The 26001-nt window shown below is 41.8% G+C and overlaps 1 protein-coding gene and 2 long non-coding RNA genes across 3 annotated transcripts in view; 2 read left to right on the top strand and 1 right to left on the bottom strand.

Annotated features, from left to right (window-relative positions):
- LOC310726239 overlaps nt 1-20631 on the top strand; it is a 33533-nt gene extending 12902 nt beyond the window's left edge. Inside the window, exon 2 of the long non-coding RNA XR_014533667.1 lies at nt 20491-20631. This is a non-coding gene — a long non-coding RNA (uncharacterized lncRNA). The remainder of the gene's footprint in view (nt 1-20490) is intronic.
- Nucleotides 6152-15007, top strand: LOC310726215 (cornifelin-like). Its single transcript, XM_083541570.1, has 4 exons — nt 6152-6310; nt 11876-11980; nt 12904-13049; nt 13904-15007. The coding sequence occupies exons 2-4, from the start codon at nt 11878-11880 to the stop codon at nt 14036-14038; spliced, it is 384 nt and encodes a 127-aa protein (XP_083397696.1). The 5' UTR covers nt 6152-6310; nt 11876-11877; the 3' UTR covers nt 14039-15007.
- LOC310726234 lies at nt 6233-8583 on the bottom strand. Its single transcript, XR_014533662.1, has 2 exons — nt 8499-8583; nt 6233-7080 (listed from the first exon to the last, which is right to left on the bottom strand). It is a non-coding gene; the product is annotated as an uncharacterized lncRNA (long non-coding RNA).
- Nucleotides 20632-26001: the final 5370 nt, after the last annotated feature.

Genomic DNA, 26001 nt, shown 5'->3' with positions numbered 1-26001 from the left:
GCGGTCGTGAACAGGTTTCAGGAGTCTAAGAAGCAGTCGGCTGCGTTTCAGCAGTACCTCCTTAGCCGATCGCATGGGGCTGGTTAGCGGCAGCCCCAGCCCGGTCCCTCCGGGCACCGCGAAGCCCAGAAACAGAGCGTTGCCACCCGGTCTCCGCGGGCAGGGCCTAAGGGTCCGAGGCGTCGCTCTGGGCCCAAGAAGGAGCGGGCTGACCTGAGGGTCACCCTCGCCTCCAGCAAACGGGCTGTGGTGCGGAAATCCTGACGATCTTTAGTCGAAGGGACGGTGCACACCTCTCGCTACGGTGCCCGTCCCTCCCCCGCACCACCAGGGGGGTGGGCCGTTAACTCTGCCCCTAGGGACTTTCTGGTGGCATGGGAGGGGCTGCCAGAAGTCTCCCGGTGGGTCCTGCGGACCATAGAGGGCGGTTACGCGATCCAGTTCGCGTCCTCTTCTCCCCGTTTCAACGGGATGTGTCCCACCCTGGTGGGGCCCGAGCAGGCTCTGGTCCTGGAACAGGAAGTGCGCACACTCCTGGGGAAAGGGGCCATCGAGGTGGTTCCCCCCTCGGTTCAAGAGTCAGGCTTCTACAGCCCGTACTTCGTCGTTCCGAAGAAGGATGGTGGGTTGCGTCCCATTCTGGATCTTCGCTCCTTGAACCGCTCTCTCAGGAGGCTCAGGTTCAGGATGCTCACCCTCAAGGGGGTTGTGACTCAGATCAGGTCCGGGGACTGGTTCGTCACGATAGATCTGAAGGACGCGTACTTTTACGTCTCCATCCTTCCTGCGCACAGGAGGTTCCTGAGGTTTGCCTTCGGGGGCGTGGCATACCAATATCGGGTCCTCCCGTTCGGCCTGGCACTCTCGCCCCGCACACGAAGTGCGTCGATGCAGCACTGGCCCCGTTGCGGCTCCAGGGCATCCGCATTTTTAATTACATCGACGATTGGTTGATCCTAGCTCATTCAGAGCGGCAGGCGATTCGGCATCGAGATGTCGTCCTCGCCCACATGAAGGTGCTCGGGTTTCAGCTGAACGCCGGCAAGAGTGTGCTTTCTCCGGCACAGAGAACCACCTTTTTGGCCGTGGTGTGGGATGCGGCCAGGATGCAGGCACGGTTGTCGCCTGCTGGGGTTGAGGTCATCCTCACCGCCGTCAGGAGAGTGCGGGAAGGCCAGCCACTCACTGTGAGGCAGTTTCAGAGGCTGCTGGGTCTCATGGCGGCGGCATCCAGCATAGTTCCGCTCGGGCTCCTGCACATGAGGCCCCTCCAGTGGTGGCTCCGGGGCAGGGGGTTCTCCCTTAGGGGAGACCCGCATTGTGCTATCAAGGTCTCGCGGCATGCCCTTCGAGCCTTGGATGTCTGGAAAGACCGTCCTTTCCTGTCCCGTGGCCCGGTGCTGGGGTCTCCGTGCCGTCGCGTGACGCTGACAACGGACGCTTCCCTCATGGGGTGGGGAGCGGTCATGAGTGGCCACTCCGCCCAGGGTCTGTGGAGCGGCCCACGTCTCTCGTGGCACATAAATTGCCTGGAGATGATGGCAGTGTTTTTGGGGTTACAGAACTTCCTCCCGGCCCTGAGAGATCGCCATGTGTTGGTCCGGACGGACAATACTGCGGTGGTCTCTTACATCAACCACCAGGGGGGTCTCCGGTCTCGCCCCTTGTACAAGCTGGCACGGGCGGTCCTCTTATGGTCTCAGGACAGGCTCCTGTCATTGAGGGCCGTTTACCTCCCGGGTCGGTTGAATGGCAGAGCAGACGCCCTGTCGAGGCAGGGCCCGAGGCCTGGGGAATGGCGACTCCACCCCGAGACGGTGGAGCGCATATGGCGGAGGTTCTACAGGGCCCAGGTGGATCTTTTTGCGACCCAGGAGACCTCGCACTGTCCCCTCTGGTTCTCTCTCTCTCACCCAGCCCCATTAGGGCTGGATGCCATGGTGCAGTCGTGGCCGAGGCTACGCCTGTACGCTTTTCCCCCGATTGCTCTGCTCCCTGGTGTTCTGGAGAGGGTTCACCGGGAAGGGGTCCGTATCTCCTGGTAGCACCTTGTTGGCTGGGCAAGCCATGGTTTGCGGATCTGGTGTCCCTGCTCGAGGGCCCTCCGTAGGAAATTCCTCCCAGGAGGGATCTCCTCTCACAGGCGGGCGTAACCCTGGTTCACCCCCGCCCGGAGTTGTGGAGGCTATGGCTGTGGCCCCTGAGGGGGCACAGTTCGTAGCGGCTGGTCTCTCCCGAGGTAGTTGGCACCCTTCTCCACTCCAGGGCTCCCTCTACGAGGAGGTCGTATGCTGCACGGTGGCGACTGTTCGCGTCATGGTGTGTGCACCATGGTTTGGACTCGGTTACCTGCCCTGTCAGTTCAGTTCTGGAGTTTTTGCAGGAACAGTTTGCCGCAGAGTTGTCCCCTTCAACCCTCAAGGTTTACGTGTCCGCCATCGCGGCTTATGGCACCCCACCCGCGGGGCAGTCGCTGGGCAGGCACCCACTGGTGACACGTTTCCTCCGCGGCACCCGGAGGCTGAGGCCCGCGACACGACCCAGAGTGCCTGTCTGGGATCTGACTGTTGTGCTGGCGGCGCTGTCTGAGCCCCCTATCGAGCCGTTAGCCGATGTGGCCCTTAGGTTTCTGTCGGTTAAGACCACCTTCCTCTTGGCAGTTTCCTCCCTGAAGAGGATCGGGGATCTGCAGGCTCTGTCTGTGGCCCCGTCCCGCCTGGTGTTTGCCCCTGGCATGACCAGAGCGTTTTTCTACCCGAAACCTGGGTACGTGCCTAAGGTGCCTTCAGCTCCCTCACGTCCTGTCGTCTTGCAGGCATTCTGCCCCCCTCCGTATGCAGCCCCCGAACAGGAGCGACAGCACCGGCTGTGTCCAGTGCGAGTGGGACTCCAGGACATCTGTGAAGCGGCGAGTTGGTCCACCCCGCTGACCTTCGTCAGGTTCTATGACCTTGACCTCAGAGCCACCCCGGGCTCCTCTGTCCTGCGTGCTGGTGCCGAGGCCCTCACTCTCTAGGCAGGGTCTGGTCAGTGTGGCGTGATTGGACACTCGTTCCCATAGCGTTTCGACGCAGTTTGAGTTCCTGAAGGGGAACGTCTCTAGGTTACGACCGTAACCATAGTTCCCCGAGGGAACGAGACGCTGCGTCTCCGTGCCACACTCCCTGCATCCCTGCGGCGCTTACCTTCTCTCGCAGTAGCTAGCGTCTGGTCCATCTCGCAGCCATGTGTAGCTTCCTGTTTACGCGACGTCGCCCGCTGATGACGTCACGTACCAAACGCCTATTGGTCAGATTACACACGTGGTTCAGAGCGCGGTCACGCAGGGGCGTTACCATAGCGTTTCAACGCAGCGTCTCATTCCCTCGGGGAACTATGCTTACGGTCGTAACCTAGAGACGTTTTGTTTTGTGTTTGTTTTGTAGTGATTTAGTGGTGTAGTGTAGAGTTCAGTAGTGTGATGGTGGATGGAAAAAAGCTGTCCCTGAACCTGCTGGTTCTGGTGTGTAAGTTTCTGTATCTCCTTCTTGATGGAAGGAGGTTAAACAGATTATGACTGGGATGTGAAGAGTCCTTGATAATGTTGTGAGCTCTGTGCAGACATCTGCTGTGGTGAAGGTGTTCAATGGCAGGTAGTTGGGCACCAGTGATACGTTGGCAGGGCTTTACGTTCACACACAGTAGAGCCGCCGTACCATACAGTGATGGAGTTGGTCAGGATGCTCTCAATGATGTAGCGGTAGAAACTCGATAAAATCCCCTGGGACAGATGAGATTTCTTGAGACTTCTCAAGAAGTACAGGCGCTGTTGTGCTTTTTTTTTTACCAGAGCTGACGTGTTCTGCTGCTAGGACAGATCGTCAGAGATGTGAACTTCCAGGAACTTAAAGCTGGAGACTTGCTCTACCTCGGTTCCATTGATGATGACTGGTAGATGTCTCCTGCTGTTGGATTTCCGAAAGTTCACAATGAGCTTTTTGGTCTTTGTGGCGTTGAGGGTCAGGTTGTTGGTGGCACACCATGCTGCCAGATTACGGATCTCTTCCCTGTAGGCCGATTCGTTGTTGTTGTTGTCGATCTGGCTGACCACGGTGGTGTCATCTGCATACTTGATGAAGATGTTGGAGGCATACAGAGGAGCACAATAGTGGGTGAACAGGAAATAGAGTAGTGGGCTCAGAACACAGCCCTGCGGGATGCAGTGTTCAGAATTAGGGTTGAGGATACCTGGTTTCCCAACCTAACAGATTGAGGTCTATTGGTGAGAAAGTCCAGAATCCATCTGCAAGTGGAGGTGCAGATACCCAGGTCACTGAGCTTAGTGATCAGTAAAGTGGGGAGGACTGTATTGAACGCAGAGCTAAAGTCAATTTTATGTATATATATATATATATATATATATATATATATATATATATATAATAAAACCTCATAGGACCAATCAAAAAAACATTTTTAGTTAATTGTTGGCCTTCTGAAAAAGTATGTTAATTTACTGTATACGTACTCAATACTTGGTAGAGGCTCATTTTACATTATTTACTGCCTTAATTTGGAGTGGCATGGAGGTGATCTGTCTGTGGTACTGCTGAGGTGGTATGGAAACCCAGTTTTCTTTGACAATGGCCTTCAGCTAATTTGCATTTTTTTGGTCTCTTGGTTTTTATTTTCCTCTGGACAATACCCCATTGATTCTATAGGGTTCAGGCCTGGTGAGTTTGCTGGCCAGTCAAGCACACCAATACCATGGTCATTTAACTAACTTTTGGCAGTGTGGGCAGGTGCCAAATACTGCTGGAAATTTAAATCAGCATCTCCATAAAGCTGGTCAGCAGGGGGGGGGGCATCATGTGCTCTAAAACTTCCTGATAGATGGCTGTGCTGACCTGTGGACCAACACCAGCAGATGACATGTCTCCCCAAACCACCACTGACACTCCACTCTTTGTGAATCTCCCCCAGATTCTTAAATGGGCTTTGTTTCAATTTTTCTACCACATTTTTTCCTTCCATATAACTTTCCATTAATGTGCTTGGATACAGCACTCTGTGAACAGCAGCTTCTTTAGCGATCACTTTTTGTGTCTTACCCTCTATGTGCAGGGTGTCAATGATCGTCTTCTGGACAACTATCAAGTCAGCAGTCTTCCCCCATGATTGTGTAGCCTGAACCAGACTGAGACAACATTTAAAGATTCAGGAAACCTTTGCAGGTGTTTGGATTTAATGAGCTGATTACAGTGTAAAAATTACGAGGAGTGGCTCTGTAAGAAGCATATCAAGGTTCTGGCGTGGCCTAGCCAGTCTACAGACCTAAACCCAATAGAGAATCTTTGGAGGGAACTCAAACTCCATGTTTCTCAGCAACAGGCCAGAAACCTGACTGATCTAGAGAAGATCTGTGTGGAGGAGTGGGCCAAAATCCCTCCTGCAGTGTGTGCAATCCTGGTGAAAAACTACAGGAAACGTTTGACCTCTGTAATTGCAAACAAAGGCTACTGTACCAAATATTAACTTTGACTTGCTCAGGTGTTCAAATACTTATTTGCAGCTGTATTATACAAATAAATAGTGAAAAAATCATACATTGTGATTTCTGGATATTTATTTTTAGATGATGTCTCTCACAGTGGACATGCAGCTACGATGACAATTTCAGACCCCTCCATGATTTCTAAGTGGGAGAACTTGCAAAATAGCAGGGTGTTCAAATACTTATTATCCTCACTGTGTATATATATATATATATATACAGTACAGACCAAAAGTTTGGACACACCTGCTTATTCAAAGAGTTGACTATGACTATGAAAATTGTAGAGTCAAATTGAAGGCATCAAAACTATAAATTAACACGTGGAATTATATACATAAAAAAAAAAGTGAACTGAAAATATGTCATATTGTAGGTTCTTCAAAGTAGGCATCAAGAGAATGCCAAGAGTGTGAAGAACCTACAATATGACATATTTTCAGTTGTTTAACACTTTTTTGTTATGTATATAATTCCACGTGTTAATTCATAGTTGTGATGCCTTCAGTGTGAATCTACAATTTTTATAGTCATAAAAATAAAGAAAACATAAACTATTACCCAGATGCAAGTTAATTTGCATAGAATGCACGCGATTGGGTCCCACGTTGTTTGACGTCTTCCACTGTACATGGGAGGATCCGACACTTCATTTTTAGCTGCATACACATCAGAGCTCTCGACTTTGTCTTATCGAGATTTTTCTCTTCCCAGTAAACAGGAAAACGGTTTTGTTTAGAAATTCTGCAGAACTAAAAGCTTATAATCAACGAAAAGGTAAAGGTTTTACACACTTGCATTGAATTTTTCTGTTCACATCCCTGAACATTGAACTCTTTAAGGTTTTTTTTTTTTATGTAGTAGGTTCAGATTAAACAAATTTTATGTAAAAGCATATCAAACAAATGTTTGAACTTCACGTCACGATTTAGAAAGTATTACTACACAGTGCAAAGAGTAAACATTTACTCAAGTCTGTTTTAACTTCATGCTTTTTTTTTGTAGACACCATTCCTTTAGGAATTTTATTTGAAGCTTTTTATTATTAATATGTAATTATAAATAAAAAAAAAAAACATTAATAAACAAAATTTGCAGACATTACTAGAATTCTGACAGTTAGTCAATCCGAAAAATCGAAAGAACTTTAATGTATCCCCAAGTGAAATCTCCAAACCATCAAACATTATGACAGGCTTTCTAGAGAAGAAAGACCAAGGAATTATCCTGTAGCAAAGAATAATTTATTCGAATTACAAGGTCAAAAATTGCAGATTTACATAAATGCTTCTCAGAGTTCAAGTGGCAGACGTATTTTAATGTGCACTGTATAAAGCAGGCCTTCATTGTCGGATTGCATCAAATAAACCATTAATTAGGAAGAACAACAAGCAGACTAGCTTGAGCTAAGAAACAGAAGGAATAGAAAGTTAGTGGAAAACTTTTAATCAAATAGTTCACATTTGTTAGACCCCATTTGGGAAAATACAGATGTTTACGTGAGTGTTTTACATTTAAATATTTAATTTTCCAAAGATATGATCTACCTAACTCAGTGATTTTCAACCTTATTTGAGCCGCGGCACATTTTTTACACTTACAAAATTCTGGGGCACACCACCAACCAAAATGACACTCTAACACTAACACTCTAACTAAGACCTTATGTTCCGCTCCCATTTCCTCACACAAAGACGCAAATAAGCGACATTTCAAAGGTCGCGTCTTCACAAAGTTCACTATGCGCACAACATCATCCAACACAGAAGCTAGATCTGCTGGTAAGGTCTTTGCAACGAGGGCCTCACGGTGCAAAAAACAGTGCGTAACAATAACATCTGGGTTTCTTTCTTTGACCCTACTTACGAAGCCTTTGATGCGCCCGACCATGGCTGCGGCTCCATCAGTGCAGACACCTGTGCAGTTTTCCCACGTAAGCCCGCTTTTGTCAAGATATTCTGACGTGACCCGAAATATTTCCTCTCCTGATGATTTTTCTGCCAGTGCCTTGCAAAATAGGAAGTTTTCTCTAATGGTTTCTCCATCCACAAAACGCACGTTGGCCAAGAGCTGACAATGTCCACTAATATCCGTCGACTCATCAAGTTGCAAGGCAAATTTCTTACTGATGCGCATCTTTTCAAAACAACAGTTTCGATGTCCGCAGACATGTCATCAATACGTCTGGCAATTGTGTTATCTGAGAGAGGCACTTTAGCTATCTCTTTGGTCGCGTCATGGCCGAGCATCTCATTTACAATGGCTTTACAAGCTGGCAGTATTAATGTTTCTGCCACAGTGTGGGACATTTTTTATTTAGCTACGAGTTCAGCCACAAGGTAGCTAGCTTTAAGGGCTCTCTCGTTTAACTTTGTGGTTTTTCTAAAAAAAAGTTGCCTGTTTCTCATTGTTTGTACGTAAGCGTACAAAATAGTCCATTGGCTTGTTTTGAACGGAAGGGTGTTTCGTTTGGAGATGGCGTTTAAGCTTGCTTGGCACCATGGCGCTATTGGATAGCTTCTCACCACACACCAAGCACAGCGGCGTCGGTGCTGTCGCATCCCCGGTGAAAGTAAATCCACATAAAAGATAGCTTTCGCTGTATTGCCTCTAGCTCACTGTCTTGGCTTTGTTCTTTTGACCACTCATACTAGGGCATTCATCTGTGTCAGAATTTTGTCCAAGGCCCTGTTCGGCATTTGCATTTTCCCTTCTCAAAAAACTTCTCCATCACTGTCACTTGCTCGTCTTGCTGAGATCCCAAACTGTCACGTGTCGTGCAGCACTAACTCTATTGTCTTTACAGGCATTTATCGCTCTCTGCTGCCACCGACAGCACACTTTATTACAGCACAGACACCCGACAATGGTTAATTAGATGATATTAGATAATTTCCCGCGGCACACCTGACGATCTCTCACGGCACACTAGTGTGCCGCGGCACACTGGTTGAAAATCACTGACCTAACTGTCCTACTTATTTCAGCATACTTTAACAAATGCCCTCCTTCCTTCCATCCTTCATTCATTTACTCCCTCGATATGCAGAATTGTCAGAATTTTCTCCTTTTACATGCTAAAGAATTAATATCGCTAGCGTTAGCCGCTAAACAAAAGTGGGTAGCGATTTGGATTCAAGATTCTTTTTTCTTTAACTTTTTTATTTTAAGTTTAATTGTATCGTGCATATAACTATGTTTGTGACAAATAAAAAATCTAAATTAAATAAAATTATCCACAGCGTTAATGTTAGTTATCACTATAGCTTTTAATTCTTTAGCGTTGTCATGCATGTGCAAATAAAATCTTACAGTGGGTACAGGAAGTATTCAGACCCCCTAACATTTTTCACTCTTTGTAATATTGCAGCTATTTGCTTAAATCATTTAAGATAATTTATTTTCCTCATTAATGTACACATAGCACCCAATATTGACAGAAAAACACAGAATTGTTGACATTGTTGCAGATATATTAAAAAAGAAAAACTGAAATATCACATGGTCCTAAGTATTCAGACCCTTTGCTCAGTATTTAGTAGAAGCACGCTTTTGATCTAATACAGCCATGAGTCTTTTTGGGAAAGATGCAACAAGTTTTTCACACCCGGATTTGGGGATCCTCTGCCATTCCTCCTTACAGATCCTCTCCAGTTCTGTCAGGATGGATGGTAAACGTTGGTGGACAGCCATTTTTAGGTCTCTCCAGAGATGCTCAATTGGGTTCAAGTCAGGGCTCTGGCTGGGCCATTCAAGAACAGTCACGGAGTTGTTGTGAAGCCACTCCTTCATTATTTTAGCTGTGTGCTTAAGGTCATTGTCTTGTTGGAAGGTAAACCTTCAGCCCAGTCTGAGGTCCAGAGCACTCTGGAGAAGGATATCCCTGTACTTGGCCACATTCATCTTTCCCTCAAATGCAACCAGTCATCCTGTCCCTGTAGCTCAGGGGTGGCCAACCCATGGCTCGCGAGCCGCATGCGGCTCTTTGGCTAGTTTCATGCGGCTCTTACGTTTCTTTCGAAGTTTGTGTGTGTTTGATTTTTAATGTGCGTGTTCGCTTTGCTTAAGTGCAATTCGGTATTTTTAAGACTTAAATGAGCTTGCCCCCACTTGGAATCTTTGCGGTATATCAGACGAAAATACCGTATTGAACTCAAGCAAAGTGAACTCGCACATAAAAAAAACACAAACAAAGTCTGTGTTTTCTACCCTGAAACACGTGAAATCAAAGCATCGATCTGTTCCGACTGACACCCATGTGAAAGATTTGCTTCGAGTGGCAACAACGGAATACGAGGCAGATTTGAAGGGGATTGTTTAAGGCAAAAAAAGCCAAAAGTCCCACTAAGTAACATGCATAGTAAAAGAAAAACGCTATTGTAAATTATTATTATTATTTTTTTTGTGGACTTGGTTAAACAGAGTTTGTGTGTGTAAGACTTGTTCATTGTTGAAAATGACTGGCCTGTGGTCTTAGAACTGTAGGAGTCAATTTCTGTCATTATGTTGGTGTATGACATTTACAATAAATCTGGCTGAGCAGAGGTGTGTGTGTGTGTGTGTGTGTGTGTGTGTGTGTGTGTGTGTGTGTGTGTGTGTGTGTGTGTGTGTGTGTGTGTAAGAGGAAGGGATGGGTGATGTTAATGTGTGCCCATGTGTATGATGTGGCTCTTTGCGGTAACACAGTCAAAAATGTGGCTCTCGGTCTCTGACTGGTTGCCCACCCCTGCTGTAGCTGAAAAACACCCCCACAGCATGATGCTGCCATCACCATGCCTCACTGTTGGGAATGTATTGGACAGGTTATGAGCAGTGCCTGGTTTTCTTCACACATACCGCTTAGAATTAAGGCCAAAAAGTTCTATCTTGGTCTTATCAGACCAGAGAATCTTATTTCTCACCATCTTGGAGTCCTTCAGGTGTTTTTTAGCAAACTCCATGCAGGCTTTCATGTGTCTTACACTGAGGAGAGGCTTCCGTCGGGCCACTCTGCCATAAAGCCCCGACTGGTGGAGGGCTGCAGTGATGGTTGACTTTCTACAACTTTCTCCCATCTCCTGACTGCATCTCTGGAGCTCAGCCACAGTGATCTTTGGGTTCTTCTTTACCTCTCTCACCAAGGCTCTTCTCCCCTGATAGCTCAGTTTGGCCGGACGGCCAGCTCTAGGAAGGGTTCTGGTCATCCCAAACGTCTTCCATTTGAGGATTATGGAGGCTACTGTGCTCTTAGGAACCTTAAGTGCAGCAGGAATCTTTTTGTAACCTTGGCCAGATCTGTGCCTTGCCACAATTCTGTCTCTGAGCTCTTCAGGCAGTTCCTTTGACCTCATGATTCTCATTTGCTCTGACATGCATTGTGATCTGTAAGGTCTTATATAGACAGGTGTGTGGCTTTCCTAATCAAGTCCAATCAGTATAATTAAACACAACCGGACTCAAATAAAGGTGTAGAACCATCTCAAGGATGATCAGAAGAACTGGATAGCACCTGAGTTAAATAAATGAGTGTCACAGCAAAGGGTCTGAATACTTAGGACCATGTGAAAATTAAGTTTTTCTTTTTTAATAAATCTGCAAAAATGTCAACAATTCTGAGTTTTTCTGTCAATATGGGGTGCTTTGTGTACATTAATGAGGAAAAGAAATGAACTTAAATGATTTTAGCAAATGGCTGCAATATAACAAAGAGTGAAAAATGTAAGGGTGTCTGAATACTTTCTGTACCCACTGTATTTCTGTTACTGAGTGAGAAGCCACAGTGACACTGCACAAACTATAGGTTTTTTTTTTTTTTTTATACCCCTGGCATTGTTGTGTATGTTTTCAAGTTTAAAAATGATAATAATAAAAAATGCTCAAAGTGTGAGGCGGACACTAAACAAACTTGCGTTCCGCCACTTTATACGGTCCTAATAAACTCAGATTTTAACTATGTTTTGCACATAACAAGGATTGCATCATGTGTACCGAACTGAACACCCTGTATCAAAAAACAAGTTATTACTTTTGCAAAAGTTTCCAATGAAAATATTTATGGTATATTATGTAATCAGTGTCCTTATTGCTTTTCCATTACCTTGTTGGCTGCTTTTAATTTTAAATAAATGTTAGATTGAGTATTGTATTTGATGTTTCAATCATTTCTCACACTATGGATGGTTTTCATGATATGAGAATGATAACAACTCCTAGGGTCTAGCGAAATGTATTACTAATATAAACATTTTTACACGTATTGTAGTAATACGTGTAAAAATGTTTATACACGTATTACTACAATACGTGTAAAAATGTTTATACACGTATTGTAGTAATAACTGAATGATTTTGCTTCTTTTTTAGTCATGGCAGTCCAACAGCAGGTTACCACTGTAGTGTCGCATTCACAGTACAGTTCTGGCACCTGGACTACAGGCATCTGTGACTGCTGCTCTGACATGAGCACTTGTAAGTAATTTTTTAATCAAGCTAATCTCTATCAATAAACTTGATTGTTTGAAGAGCTACCTCGCCATAGTTCTATGCACATCATAAACTGGATGTGGTAGCTCAGTAGTGAAGGCATTGGCCACTGGATCAGGTCACAAGTTTAAATTCCATCATGACCAAGCTACCACTGCTGGGCCCTTAAGCAAGGCTCTTAAACCTTAACTGTGTGTGTAAGTTGCTTTGGATTAGGGCATCTGCCAAATTTTATTAATGTTACTTATAAACATGGATATAAATAAAGAATATGATTTTATTTTTGTAAAAAAAAAAAAAAAATAAATAACCTAATCTGATAGTGTGCTGAATTAATTGTGCTGGTTAATTCCTGTTCTGGCTGTTTCCTCTTTTTTGTTTTAAATTTGTCAAAATATTCTCCTTTATAACTCTCATTGTACAGTCTAACCGAGCAAAACAGAATTGACAGAATCTTCTTTTGCAAGAGAACCAACACTAAAATTAAGTGAAAAGGACAAAGTATATTGTGTCCAAATATGGAAAAACTGAGAAACACAATCTCAGGATATGATTTTATATAATAACCCTAACCCTGTTATCATAATTTGTTGCAACACTTAGTGTTCTGAGTAAAAAGTCTGAGTAAAAATTACTACTTCGCCACTGTGTAACAGTAAATACATTCCAACTGTTAAACCTTCTAGCTATAGTATGCACAAATCTCCTACAGACAAACTCTCAAACAGTCAAGCCCAGTTTTTGAGGAGAGAATCAGTGATGCATGCATCCTTTTTACACAACCTCTCTTTAATGTGCACATCTCATATCATTCACATAAAACATCTGGTACAAGAACAATACCACTTACAATGTTGCTTTTAGAATTGTAGCTTAAGATTCAATTTCTATGTGGATGTGTATTGCAGGCTGTTGTGCCCTTTGGTGTTTCCCGTGTATGCAATGTCAGACTGCTTCTCAGTTTGGTTGGTGTTTCTGCCTGCCCCTTTTCGACACCTGCATGGGCGTCTCTTGCTGCCTTCGCAGAAAGATGAGAGAGCGCTACAGCATTCATGTAAGACATACAAAAACGTACATGGCACAGCAGTCAGTAATAGTCTGTCATTTTGGAAACAATCTTTTGTGTCATTGTGCATGTGGTTTTGTCATTGTATTTGCTTATATATTTTTGCAATACGGGATGCACCTGTTTGTGACCACAGTTAGTTTCACCATAAAGAAAACAGAAACTTTTAGGGAACACCTAAAGGGTGTTAGTAAAAAGTAGGGCATTAATAATCATTAAATATTTGCATTCATATTAGTAATGGAGACACAGGGATATGTAAAGGATGTTACATAGGGATGTGGAAAGAGGTTTTATATGAAGTCTGCTACAATTTAAAGTATAAAAAAAAAGTATTCAAAGCCTCTATATATTATTACTTAGATTTGATCAGTTGCAGATAAAAGAATCCATAACTTTAGCGGTGCTGCCAAAAAAACATTAGGTTATTGCCACCTTCTGCCTTTTAGCAGCTTATAATAGTGCTATACTGTATATTAATAACTAGATTTTCACTAGATTTTGGAGTGTTGGTGCGGATTAGTAAGAGGGAGCACTGATATTGGGTGAGAATAGTGAATAGTGTTCAGTGGGGTTTAAAGCTGAGGTTTCAGTGTGGACCATTCAAGTTCATAGAGCTCGCTTTGTGCACAGGGGCATGCCATGCTGGAAGTGGGACTGGTACGAACAAGAATATTTAAGTGTTTTAGACTCAAACCTGTAATATCTGAATTTGGGGAAACAAAATATTTATATATTTTAAATAAACAAAATATAATATTTGAGGCAAGAATAATTGCTAAAAAGTACTTATTAATAAATTTTACTCTCGCCCTCTCTCTCTATATATATCTTTCTCTCAGGGCTCATGCTGTGGGGACTGTTGCACTCTATGGTTCTGCTACCCCTGTGCCTGGTGCCAAATGTCACGTGAAATTAAGATTCGTGCTCGATCTGTCTCTGGTGCCACTGTTGTCACTCAGCAGATTACTGGCTAGACAATCTCATTATGTATGAAAGTTTAAATTCAAAATCTGTTCATTCAGAATTTAATACATCAGAACAACTTTACCTTAACTGTGAAATCAATCAATATTGATGACTTTTCTATATCACTTTTGCTTTGCATGATCCTTTTATACCATGTTTATAATTTGATAAATAAAGCATATAGCCAGTGCATTTATTTTATTTTCTAATTATGAATGCTATTAATGCCATCTGTTTTTCTTCTGTTCATAATTATTATCTGCAAATTCTTTTTTGTAAAGTAGAAAGCAGCATGTGTGGTGTTTTATAAATAGAATATAGACAGGAAATTGTGTGGGTGAGCAGTGTGCATGCAAAGATTTCCTGATGTGCATTTTACATTTATATCACTTGATAGATGTCCTGTACTTGCAGTCTTCTTTAAGAAACAAGTTCTTATTTTAGTGCAAGGCATGTAGAATATAATTATACTACAATAAGATAATAATAGTAATAATTATAATACAAATTTCAATGGGAGTTATTAAATGGTTTTAACAATTTTTTCATTGTTTTTTTTTTTTTTGTATACAGAGTTGACTTAGTGCTCAAGAAAGACCTGAGTGAAAAGTCAGTCAAGTTTACTCACTATCTCTATGTCCTGGTGGACTGCTGTTAGCTCTGTGTGCAATGGGTTGTAAAGCAATGATGCTAAACACTAATAAACCAAAACATGAAGATCAAATGCAGTTGGTCCACTGCATGCCATCAAACAAGATGCCAAGACATTGACTTTGCAAGACTTCTAAAGATTCAAAGCAGGACATGCAAAGCAGCAGATTCTTCAAGACATGTACATTGTAAAGTGGATCCTCTGCAGATCAAAACGATTGTTCAAAACACCACACAAAGAAGTCACCATTAAAATTTACAAACTGATAATAATTATTCAGATAAAACCTGAGACAGGAAACAGCTGTTCATTTAACTCCAATAAACATTTTCCAGAAGGACATTGTAATAAGTGGAATCAAAATCAGAGCTGATATCAAGTGATACAAGCAAGGAGACACCGCTATTATTAGAAGACAGTAGTAGATCATTTACCACTTTTACAAGCAACAGGTAAAGGTCAGGGTCTTTAAATAATTGTTTATTAATTCTAGTTAAAAAGATACTCACATTGCCATTGCAATTTTTTAAAAACAAACAGGATCCCTTCTGGTAGTACTTGCTTAAGATGTATAGATTTGGGAATTAGTAATTATTATGTAGTACATAGTAATGGCACCACCATAATGATTGTGGACCATAATGTATTATGTTATGACTAAACCCTACTGAGGTTAGAATGGATGTTCAAAATAAATCAATTTTTTTTACAGAAACAGCTGTGTTTGGAACAGAAATCATGAAATTCTTGAAGATATTTAGAATACAGTGTAAAATATGTTTTTAAGGACATTACTTTATAGAACTTCAAATGTTTGGTTTTAGTTAATTTTAGTTAAATTCAAATCCATTTATTTTGTTCAGTGACTATAATAAAGTGACTGTAAACATTTCTCTTATTTTTTACTAAGCTGTTAGATGTTAAAGAGAGAAGTCACAAAAAAACTACAAACTTGACATTCAACTTCTTTATGACTCTAAACTGGACTATGACTTATCAGTAGTGACAACTCACGTGACAACTTTAACCCACAGACAACAACAGCCACAGACAAATTTGACACATAAACAGAGAAAAAAAGTAACATGATTGTTGATCTAAGACTAGCTGGTTTTATCAGCATAAAGATAAAACTGTCTTTTGGCCCCCATAAGCACATTCCATGCTAGTGTTGTGGATTTCCTGGTCCATAAATCATGAGAATCTGAAAGTGAAATTACTTAAGAGTTATAATGCTGCTTATGTATTGAGGACTGTGTTTAACTGATGCTATTACACACTCACTGTAATTTCTTTTGTTCAGAAATTAAGAAAGAGATATTCCAGTGACTGAAAACCAGGTCTATACTGAACCGTCTATACAAGGTGAATCTCTGTAAAGATAAACTATGAGAAAAGGTGAATTTTTTATTTAATTTGGTTGCCATTTTCCTGCTTACTAAACAAATTTCTTAATTAAAATTTGTCCATTTTTGCAGATAAAAAAAGCCAACCAACATTCAATGGTTGATTAAAAAGTTATGAACTATCTAAAATGTTCGTGCGTTTAGGTATGCTTTTAAAATCAGCAAAGCTGACCATGTTTTTCTTGTAAAGAATTTTTTCATCTATAACTTCCTCATTGCATTCATTAGCGTATAGTTTCCTCTGGTCTGAGGAAGCAACAGCCACAGACAGACTCAACACAATAACAAAAAAAACCCCCAAAAAACATGGCTGCCCCAGCTTTTACACATACACTTCCTCTTTTAAATACTAGAGAAACTTGTATTTTATCAATTTCAAAATTTTTTTGAATAAAATTCAATTCTGGATAAATCTGTATCTGGTTTCAGAATATGTCATTGCACTGAGTCTGCCCTATAAAAGATTCACAACAATATAAAGCTTGCAAGAAATAGTGGCTGCCCAGTTGTGTTGATTCTTTTAGACCTCACAGCAGCCTTTGACACCATAGATCATAAAATTCTCATCTTCCTACTAAAAAACCTGTTTGGAATCCGGGTTCAGTGCTTGATTGGTTCACATCTTACATGTCAAATAGAAGTTTATCTGTATGATGGGGTGACATCTTGTCTTCGAGCATTCCTCAACTCTATGATGTACCTAAGGGATCAATACTTGGCCCAGTGTTGTTCTCCCTATATATGCTACCTCTGGGTAATATAATTAGAAAACATAATATCTCATTTCTCATCTATGCTGATGACATTCAATTATATGTTCTTTTAAAACCAGATTCACTCGGTGCGCTCCAGTTTTTGTCCGGTTGTTTAACTGACATTAAACATTGGCTGGCTGGTAATGTTCTTAATGAGAAAGTCTTAATGAGATTTAGTGTGAATGTATATTTTAATATGCAGGTGCAGCCTAATTTCAACATTAGGGGTCTTGCAACAGAATTTAAAAAAGAGGTTCAAAACCTAGGCGTCATATTTGACATTTGAAAATATTTTGTGAATATTTCATATTTAAAACCTTTTTTTTTAAAGCACACTTTTCATATGCTGTGCAGTCTGTTTAATGATCTTTTCAAGAAATTTAATTAGTTAAAGGTTGTTGAAAGTCAGTGGCTGTTTTTGCATGTGTAGATTTGCAAAGAAGATATGTAAAGTTGTATATTTAAAGGCCTCCTGGATGAAAGGATTCGGGTCGCTGGCCCATCACTCAAAATATTCAACCTTCTGTTGACTTGGATTTTTTAATTTGTAAAGAACACTGAACTGCCAGAGAGAGACATATTGGATGGAGATTGTGTTTTGTGGAGTAGGGCTGGGCAAAAAAAGGATAATCAATATAATTTAACTCACAATACACTTTTGCTTGTGTTATATTTTGACAACTTTAAAATGTGTTTCAATGCATATAAATATTTAATAATTAAAAAAATTAAAAAGTATTATTATTATTATTTATCATTCATTCAGGTTCCCTGGTGGCTACCGCTGCAGCCCGAGTTCGATTCCCGTTCAGGAAACGGACCCCAGCCATTAGAGTTGCACAAGCTAGTGCACTCTTAGTGCTGGTCCCAAGCCCGGATAAATGGGGAGGGTTGCGTTAGGAAGGGCATCCAGCGTAAAAATATGTGCCAAATCGAACATGCGGATGATGAATAGGGATGATCCGCTGTGGCGACCCCTAATGGGAGAAGCTAAAAGAAAGTTTTTTTATCATCCTTTCCTATCAGTTAAAAATAATGCATTTTATGAGAATTGCAGGAATTTAATTGACCAGCATATTTTAGTACCCAATGTTTTTCTTTAGCCCTTCAATGGCTTCACTAAAATTCTCACTGCATTGAAGTCATAATAGCTGCACCTTTAACTCTATGCCTTTGAAGGCATTCAGCACTATGGGTTTCTGGTACCTGCGCTAGAGTAATTGCTTTGTTCTGCAGAGAATTGCTCTGCCTATTGTGGGAACACGGAACACAAAGCCTTTTGTGGACATTTTACTTATTTATTTTTCAAAAGTGCGGGGGAATGGTGGCTCCAGCGGTTAAGGCGCTGGGTTGTCGTTTGGAAGGTCTGGGGTTCAAGCCCCGGTATCGCCAAGCTGCCACTCTTGGGCCCTTGAGCAAGGCCCTTAACCCTCTATGCTCCGGGGGTCCCTTACGAGGGAAATATCAAGGTCTGTGACGTCGGAGTGACGTAGGGCCGCCTTCCCGTGGGCTCACCGCCTGCAGGAGGGACCATAAGGGACGGTGCTAAGCAGGCCCCCGCCTTCGACTGCTGCCCCCGCGACCCGAATTACGGATAAGCGGGAGAAAATGAATGAATGAATGAATTATTTTTCAAAAGTGGGGAGTAACTGGAGAATGTGTTTAGAGATGCAAAATCAGTAATTACTGGTTGTAACTGACAATTATTTACCATCACGTCTTTTTAGCCATGGCTGACCTACAACAGATCACCAGAACACAGACAACCCAAAGCTCTCATTCCTGGGGCACAGGCCTCTTTGACATCTCATCTGACATGAAAACCTGTAAGTCTGCTCACATGTGGTTTTCATGTCAGATGAGAAGTCAAAGAGGAACTTTGAACTAATTGCAAGGCTAAAGTTTGAGGTTGATAAATTTTTTTATTGTGTACAAAAATGCAAACCAGCAACCACAGCATTTTAACTATTAATGCTTAAAATGTCAGTACGTGAGTGGAACGCAGACTTGCAGCCTTGAAGTTGGAATATTTGATGAACACAATGTGTTTAATCTCAAAGAGAAAAAAAAAACCTAAGTGGCACAATCATATGACTTGTTGAAACAAAAGTATGAAAACCAAAGCAGTCTTTAGCAGAAGGGGAAGCCTTATAGACACATTGTGTTGTCATAAGGAAAAAAGAAATGTTAATTACTGTGTGGATATATGTTTCAGGTTGCTATGACATTTGGTGCTTGCCGTGTATGCAGTCCCAGACTGTTTCTGATTTTGGCTGGTTTTTCTGGATGCCCCTACTGGACTGCTTTTTGACCGTCTCCTGCTGCCTTCGCAGCAAAATGAGAGAGCGCTATAACATTAATGTGAGATACATACATGTGATATTACACTGTATGAAAAGAGGTGAAGCATCATAACTGATTCTTTGCCTCGCTCAGGGCTCCATCCTTGAGGACAGCTTCACTGTGCTCTGCTGTTACCCCTGTGCCTGGTGGCAGATGTCACCTGAGATAAAAACCCATGGATAGACAGATTGTTTTGAAAATTGCCCTTTTTGCTTTTAGAAATTCACATTGGCATGCTATGCTTATGATTTTAAAGGTCATGTAAAAAAAAGTGCATCTGTTTATTTTACATTTCTTGTTTTTCTTTACTTTGCACGTTGAACAAAACACTTTGTTTAATTTGATTATTTCATCAGACTTACAACTCACTAAAAACAGTGCAACCTCGATCTTTGCAGGGGTTACGTTCTATGACCCCTCGCGAGTAACAAAAAATCATGCGATTTTTACTTTCTCCTTTTGATGGTTCTTTAATCAAGGGGACTTGTACATGTACTGTACTGTCGAATCAACAAAAAATGTTATGTAATTTATTATTTGTTTTGAAATGTTACTCCAAACTATCGAGTCACTCGTGGCTTTTTGGATTTTCAAATGAGATTTTTCTTGAGTTACTCTTAGTCCGGTTCCAAGTCGCGAAGTGACTGTCACAAGTATGAAAGTCGGGAGTATCAAAGTTTAACTGCACTTTTAAAAACCTTATAAAAACTTTGCCTTTTTTTTGTTGGGTTTAACTGATATTTCACCTAGCAAAAGATTGAAATTAAAATTAATACTTTAAACTGCTGTTATTGTTAAGATGGACCTCACACTGGTTCTCTAAACTCATTCCCATGTTGTCTGTTCAGTGTCTATAGGATCATTATGATGGGAGTATGTAAGGTACATGGAATGTCTTTGTCTGGGCTCACACATCTCTGGATACTATGTCTTCTTTACCAATCAGCAACCGTTTTAGCTCAGGTTTTTTCCAGTGTGTATATATACTAGTCTGTTATCTGCATTAAACTGAAGAAGAACATTTGTTCTATCCTATGTGCTGTGTGATTCTTCCCTGATCAGAAAAGGCACCACGGGCATCGTAGATCTCATGGGAAACCTCTCCAAGAATTAAGTTTTGTTTAGGCATGATAAAAATCTAACAATGTTGTTGTCAGAAGTGAGATACTTTCCAGTAATATCCGAAGGGAAATGACGCATCAAGGTAAGTTTTAGGATACTTCCTTGCCAGTCAAAGGGGCTGCATGTGTGTTCGTGTCTTGGTTATGCATTAATTGTTCAATTAATGATAACAATTTCCTTAGGTGGGATTAATTTGTCACAACAAAGTTTTCCTCATCTTAGACGTAAGATAAAAGATTAGAAGAAGTTTTTTACAGTCTGTCTAATATAGACGATATTGTCTGAAGTATCCAAAAAAATCCACGAAAAAATAGATAAATAAATACATAAAAAAAAAAAAAAACAGGGATAGAAAAATATTGGAGAGACTACAATTTTGTTTTAACTTTAGAGTCTATATTTTTTCTCCTAACTTAAAAAATTTGTAATCTAATTGGAGAGACTGGATTACTTTTTTTTGTTTGAATTATACAAATTATACAAAGATGCTGTTTGTGGACTACATTTCAGCATTTAACACCATAATTCCCTCCACACTCACCTCTAAGTTGGAGGTCCTGGGACAGTCTGCCGCTGTGCCAATGGATCTCTAACTTCCTGACAGACAGACCACAAGCCGTACGGGTTGGAAAACACACCTCATCCACCCTCACCCTCAGCACTGGAGCTTCCCAGGGTTGTGTTCTAAGCCCCCTGCTGTACTCACTGTACACATACGACTGTGTGGCCACTTTCAACTCCACCACCATCAAGTTTGCTGATGACACTGTTGTGGTGGGCCTGATTTCCAACAACGGCGAAACGGCCTACCTACAGGAGGTTAAAAACCAGGAGAGATGGTGCCAGAAGAACAACCTTCTCCTAATTGTCAGCAGGACTAAGGAGTTGATAGTGGAGAGAATGGACAGTTTCCGGTACCTAGGTGTTCACATCACACAGGACCTGTCTTGGTCCTGTCGCACCAACACCCTGGTAAAGATGGCCATTTGAGTACCATCTGAGACACTTAAGGGACTTTATACTTTAAACTCTCAGGTGCTAAAGACCTGGTTCGGAAACAGCACCATGTAGGACAGGCGAGCCCTCAAGAGGGTGGTGCGTTCAGCTGAACGTACCATCCACACCGAGCTCCCTAACCTGCAGGACATCTACAGCACATGGTGCCGGACCAGAGCCAGGAAGATTGTGAAAGACCTCAGCCTCAGATTATTTTCTTTGTTGCGTTCAGGGAAACACTTCCGCTCCCTGAAAGCGAACACAGAGAGAATGAGGAGGAGCTTCTTCGGAGTTTAAACCAGGAAACACTCAGGATCTAAAAGCTGGTCCACTCTCTCCATCGTCAAATTTTTCTTTTCGCACTACGACACTTTAATCACTGGACTGTCACTTTAACTGTGGACTTGCACAGCACAGTGCACTTTATACCACACCACACCGCACACGGTCACTTTAAGGACAATCACATCAACCACCTTATGTGATTACTGTTTACTGTACATAAGCATACCCTGTATATACACCCTGTATCTCCTTATATCTTTATATATTTTATATTTTACATAGTTTATTCTCTTTATTTATCTGCCTTCTTTTTCTTTGTTTTATTTTTCTCCACATCCTATTCCCTCATGCCAAGCAGTCGTATAAAGCATTTCACTGCATGTCGTACCCTGTATGTATGTGTATGTGACAAATAAAATTAGATTTGATTTGAGACAATATAGACTATTGTTTTCTTGTTGATATTGGCTCTACCTGTTCTTCAATTGCTGGGGGTGAATATTCTAGTCCCATTTCAGGTAAAAGTATTCACTCTGTGGGAATAGATGGGGTTCCAATTTCATGTCCTGTAACTCACCCTTTGCCTGTTGACACCAACTGGTACAAATCATAGCTTTACAATAATTCCAAATTCGCCTTTAAACCTTTAGGAAGGTTTCGCCTTTAGGAAGAGATTTGATGCATTAAATGGGAATGGAGATTCTGTTTTTTAAAACCAATGTTTCACTGTCTTTTCCTTTTGTCCTCATGCTTTCAACTGAGCCACATCCACATCCGAAAGATTTCTTCCATGATAGTAAAGAAGTCCTGCCTGATTACCCTAATTTAGGTAAAGTTAACCCTAAATGATGGGCCTCTCACAAACACGAGGCAGGTTTAATCCAGGTAAAACCGTATCATGCACTCATGAAAACACATCATCCAGTTTTTGTTAAACAATATCCATTGTCAAAAGAAAAGAATGTTGGCTTTGCTCCAGTTATTGACAATTTATTGTCACAAGGATTTTGTTTTGATTGAGACATATTCACCCTTATAACACACCGATTAATCCAGTCTTGAAGGCAGATAAAAAATGCACAAGATTTACGAGAGATTAATAAAATAGTTATTTCGTTAGCTCTTTTGGTGCCCCGATGTAGCGACCATTGGTAACTCTATACCAGCAACTCACAGATTTTTCTCTGTGATTGATCTTTGTTCTGCCTTTTTCAGTGTCCCTTTGGCCTCTGAGACGCGGCTGCTTTTTGCATTTACCTATAGGGGACGTTAATTCACCTGGACACGTCTTCCTCAGGGTTTTGTTGACATCCGTATTCTCCGCTGTAGTGCACAGAACTTTGGCCGATATCCACCTGCCAGAAACAACCTGCATCCTTTAATACGCAGGTGACATCCTGTGACAAGGATGTCACCTGCGTATTAAAGGATGCAGGTTGTTTATGGCAGGTGGATATCGGCCAAAGTCCTGAGCAGGACTGCCACAAAGCATCAGTGGTTGTCTGCAATGTCCTGGCTCAGGCTGGATTTAAAGCTTCACACCAGCAACTACAGTGGGTGAAGCGAAAGGTCTTATATCTGGGCCATGTGATCTCAGCAGGCCAACAGAAGATATCACAGGACCGAGTACAGCTTGTGATTAGGTTTTCAAGACCTCAGACTTTAAAACAGCTGCAGAACTTCTTGTGACTGATAAACTACTGCCGAGCATGGATCCCTCACTGCGCATTGCATGATAAAGCTTTGCATAGTGCTTTTGATCACAAAGATCCTCTATCACATCTCATTTTGTGGAGTCATGAAATGACTGAAAGTCTTACTGCCCTCAACAAGGCTATACAGTCTGCTCCAGTTTTAGGTCTTTCAAATGACACTAAACATTTTCACCTTCATGTGCACGAACGTAGTGGTACGGCTGCAGGGATTCTGGCCCAGGAACACGGTGACGGATATCGCCTTGTTGCATATCTTTCCAAATCTTCAAACAACATAGCACAAGGGTTGCCCTCGTGCTTGCATGTGGTGGCTGCTGTGGCTCTGATGGTCCGGGATGCTGAGAAAATGGTGCCGTCACATCTTTTAATACTGTACACCTCACATCAGGTAACAGCTATTTTAAACAACCTTAACACACAACATAATTACAACACAATGTAGATCTGGTTATGAAACAACTCTCTTGGCAACAGAAACATTTACCATTAAGCCTATATCTCAGCCGCTTTCAGCTGTAGTGTCGCTGCGTGTTCTGCTAGACTAGATGCTTATGGTGTTGTGCATTATTTTGCATAAACATAAAAGCAAAGACACTTTAAAACAGCTTATGGAAAGCCCATAGCACATTTCAATCTAATAGGCGACCTTTTAAATGCTGTTCAACTCCCTGCCAAAGTGGCCATAGTTAAGGTTAAAGGATGTTCCGCGAATAAAGTAGCTAAGGAAGCAGCAAAACAACCAGTAGATTTAGACACAATACATAAAAACCCTGAGATCTCGATGATGATACATATCTATAATATACCAGATATTGACCTAAAAATACTAAAAAATACTTTTTGACCTAAAAAAGTCAGTCTAATGAGAAGGACATGAAGTATTTGGCTTCTAAACAATGTAAATTAGATTCTCCTGGTATCATTAGAGATTATTGCTATGCCTAAATTAGCTTTAATATTGTTGGTGAAGCATTACCATGGGATGTCACACATTAGCATAGCTAAAGTCATACAGGCTATACACTTATTATACTGTATTGCTGATGTAGCTAAAACAACCAAGCTAGTGTAGGATTCATGTTTGACTTGTGCCAAAACTAACATACATCGACCTATACAACATACTTTGCCACTTTCCCTGAAGCCCCTTTCCAACACCTACAGATAGATTTCACACATATGCCACCTATAGGAAATTTGAGATACCTGTTGGTTATAGTTGACAGATTCAGTAAGTGGCCAGAAGCATTTGCATGCTTGACAGAGAATGCTAAAACAGTTGTGAAAATATTAACACAAGAGATCAACTTTATGTTTGGTATTCCTAGAGTGACTGAAATGATAGCAGCACACCTTTTGCTTCTAAAGTAACAACTTTTGGCTAAAAGCTTAGCAATTGATTGGCATTTTAGTATTCCCTATTACCCACAGCCTGCATTGACACAGGCCGAAATTGGACTGTTGTTCTCCCGGTAGTACTCACAGAAATGAGAATGACCCTATCTTCAACAAAAAGAAATCTTTTGAAAGTTTAATGTTCAAGCCTTTCTTGACCACACTGGAGTTTCTTCCTTAGGTAACCTGGAAGTGATGGTAGACGACTATGTTTCTTCCCTGGTTGAAAATTTTTATTCTATCAGTGCTGATGTTTCACTAACTCTTCCTCTGCCCACAGAAGCCAACACACCCTTTTGTGCCTAATCAGCAGGTCCTGATACGAAGTCTGAAGCCTACCAAGCTGAAGTGTCTGGGTCCAGTGACTGTGACTGTTTAATCTGTGTACTAATTGGTTTAATGGCCTAAGAAGCCTACCTTTGTGAGTACTCTGGGCTGAAACAGCCAAGAGCCCACGGAAAGATCTTTTCTTTATAGTAGAAAGGGGACCCCCCCCGGGGTAAAGATCTACTGTAGCTCACTTGACAGTTTTGTTTAGCTTACCCTGATACCTGCTCAGTGGTCTAAATTATTTAACTATATGTTTTAAGGGAAGTTAGATCATCTAGAGCAGGGGTGGCCAACCCACGGCTCGCGAGCCGCATGCGGCTCTTTGGCTGGTTTCATGCGGCTCTTACGTTCCTTTCGAAGTTTGTGTGTGTTTGATTTTTAATGTGCGTGTTCGCTTTGCTTGAGTCCAATAACGGTATTTTTAAGACTTAAATGAGCTTGCCCCTACTGGGAAACTTTTCGGTATATCAGACCTTGGCATGAGGCCAATCATAAATTACAGGGATGCACCGAGAATTTTCAGAAATATCTAAATCACAGAAACAACACGGCAGAAACACAATTGTAATGACGCAATAAAAAAGCGCAGCCAGCACACGGTTTTTGGATAAGAGCAACATGTCTGCGGTGTGCGGATAGCGATTTGCAAAACATGCAATGCTGAAATTTCAAGAGGGGGTGTATCTGCAAAGAGTTTCTCCGTCTGTAGAGAATGTTTTTGAAAAGTGTTGTGTATTTCGTCGTCTTGATGAGGTGTAGTTGTCGGCTGGAAGGACTCTCGTTAGACACCGTATTTCGTGTAAATAATGATTTTTATTCAGCACAGAAATATAGCATCTTTACAGGCCTTCCGGTCAAGCCTGGAGTCAGCACGCTCTGATTCAAAGTCTGACTCCAGATCCATGCTTACACACACATTAAATGCTTGCCCGTTTTCCGGGTCCGCCTCTTAATGTAAATTAGGTGCATATG

The sequence above is a fragment of the Silurus aristotelis genome (assembly GCF_946808225.1).
Source record: "Silurus aristotelis genome assembly, chromosome: 5".
Classification (NCBI taxonomy): Eukaryota; Metazoa; Chordata; class Actinopteri; order Siluriformes; family Siluridae; genus Silurus; species Silurus aristotelis.
Note: the sequence above shows the minus strand (reverse complement) of the source record. Positions and strands in the feature narration are given on the sequence as shown.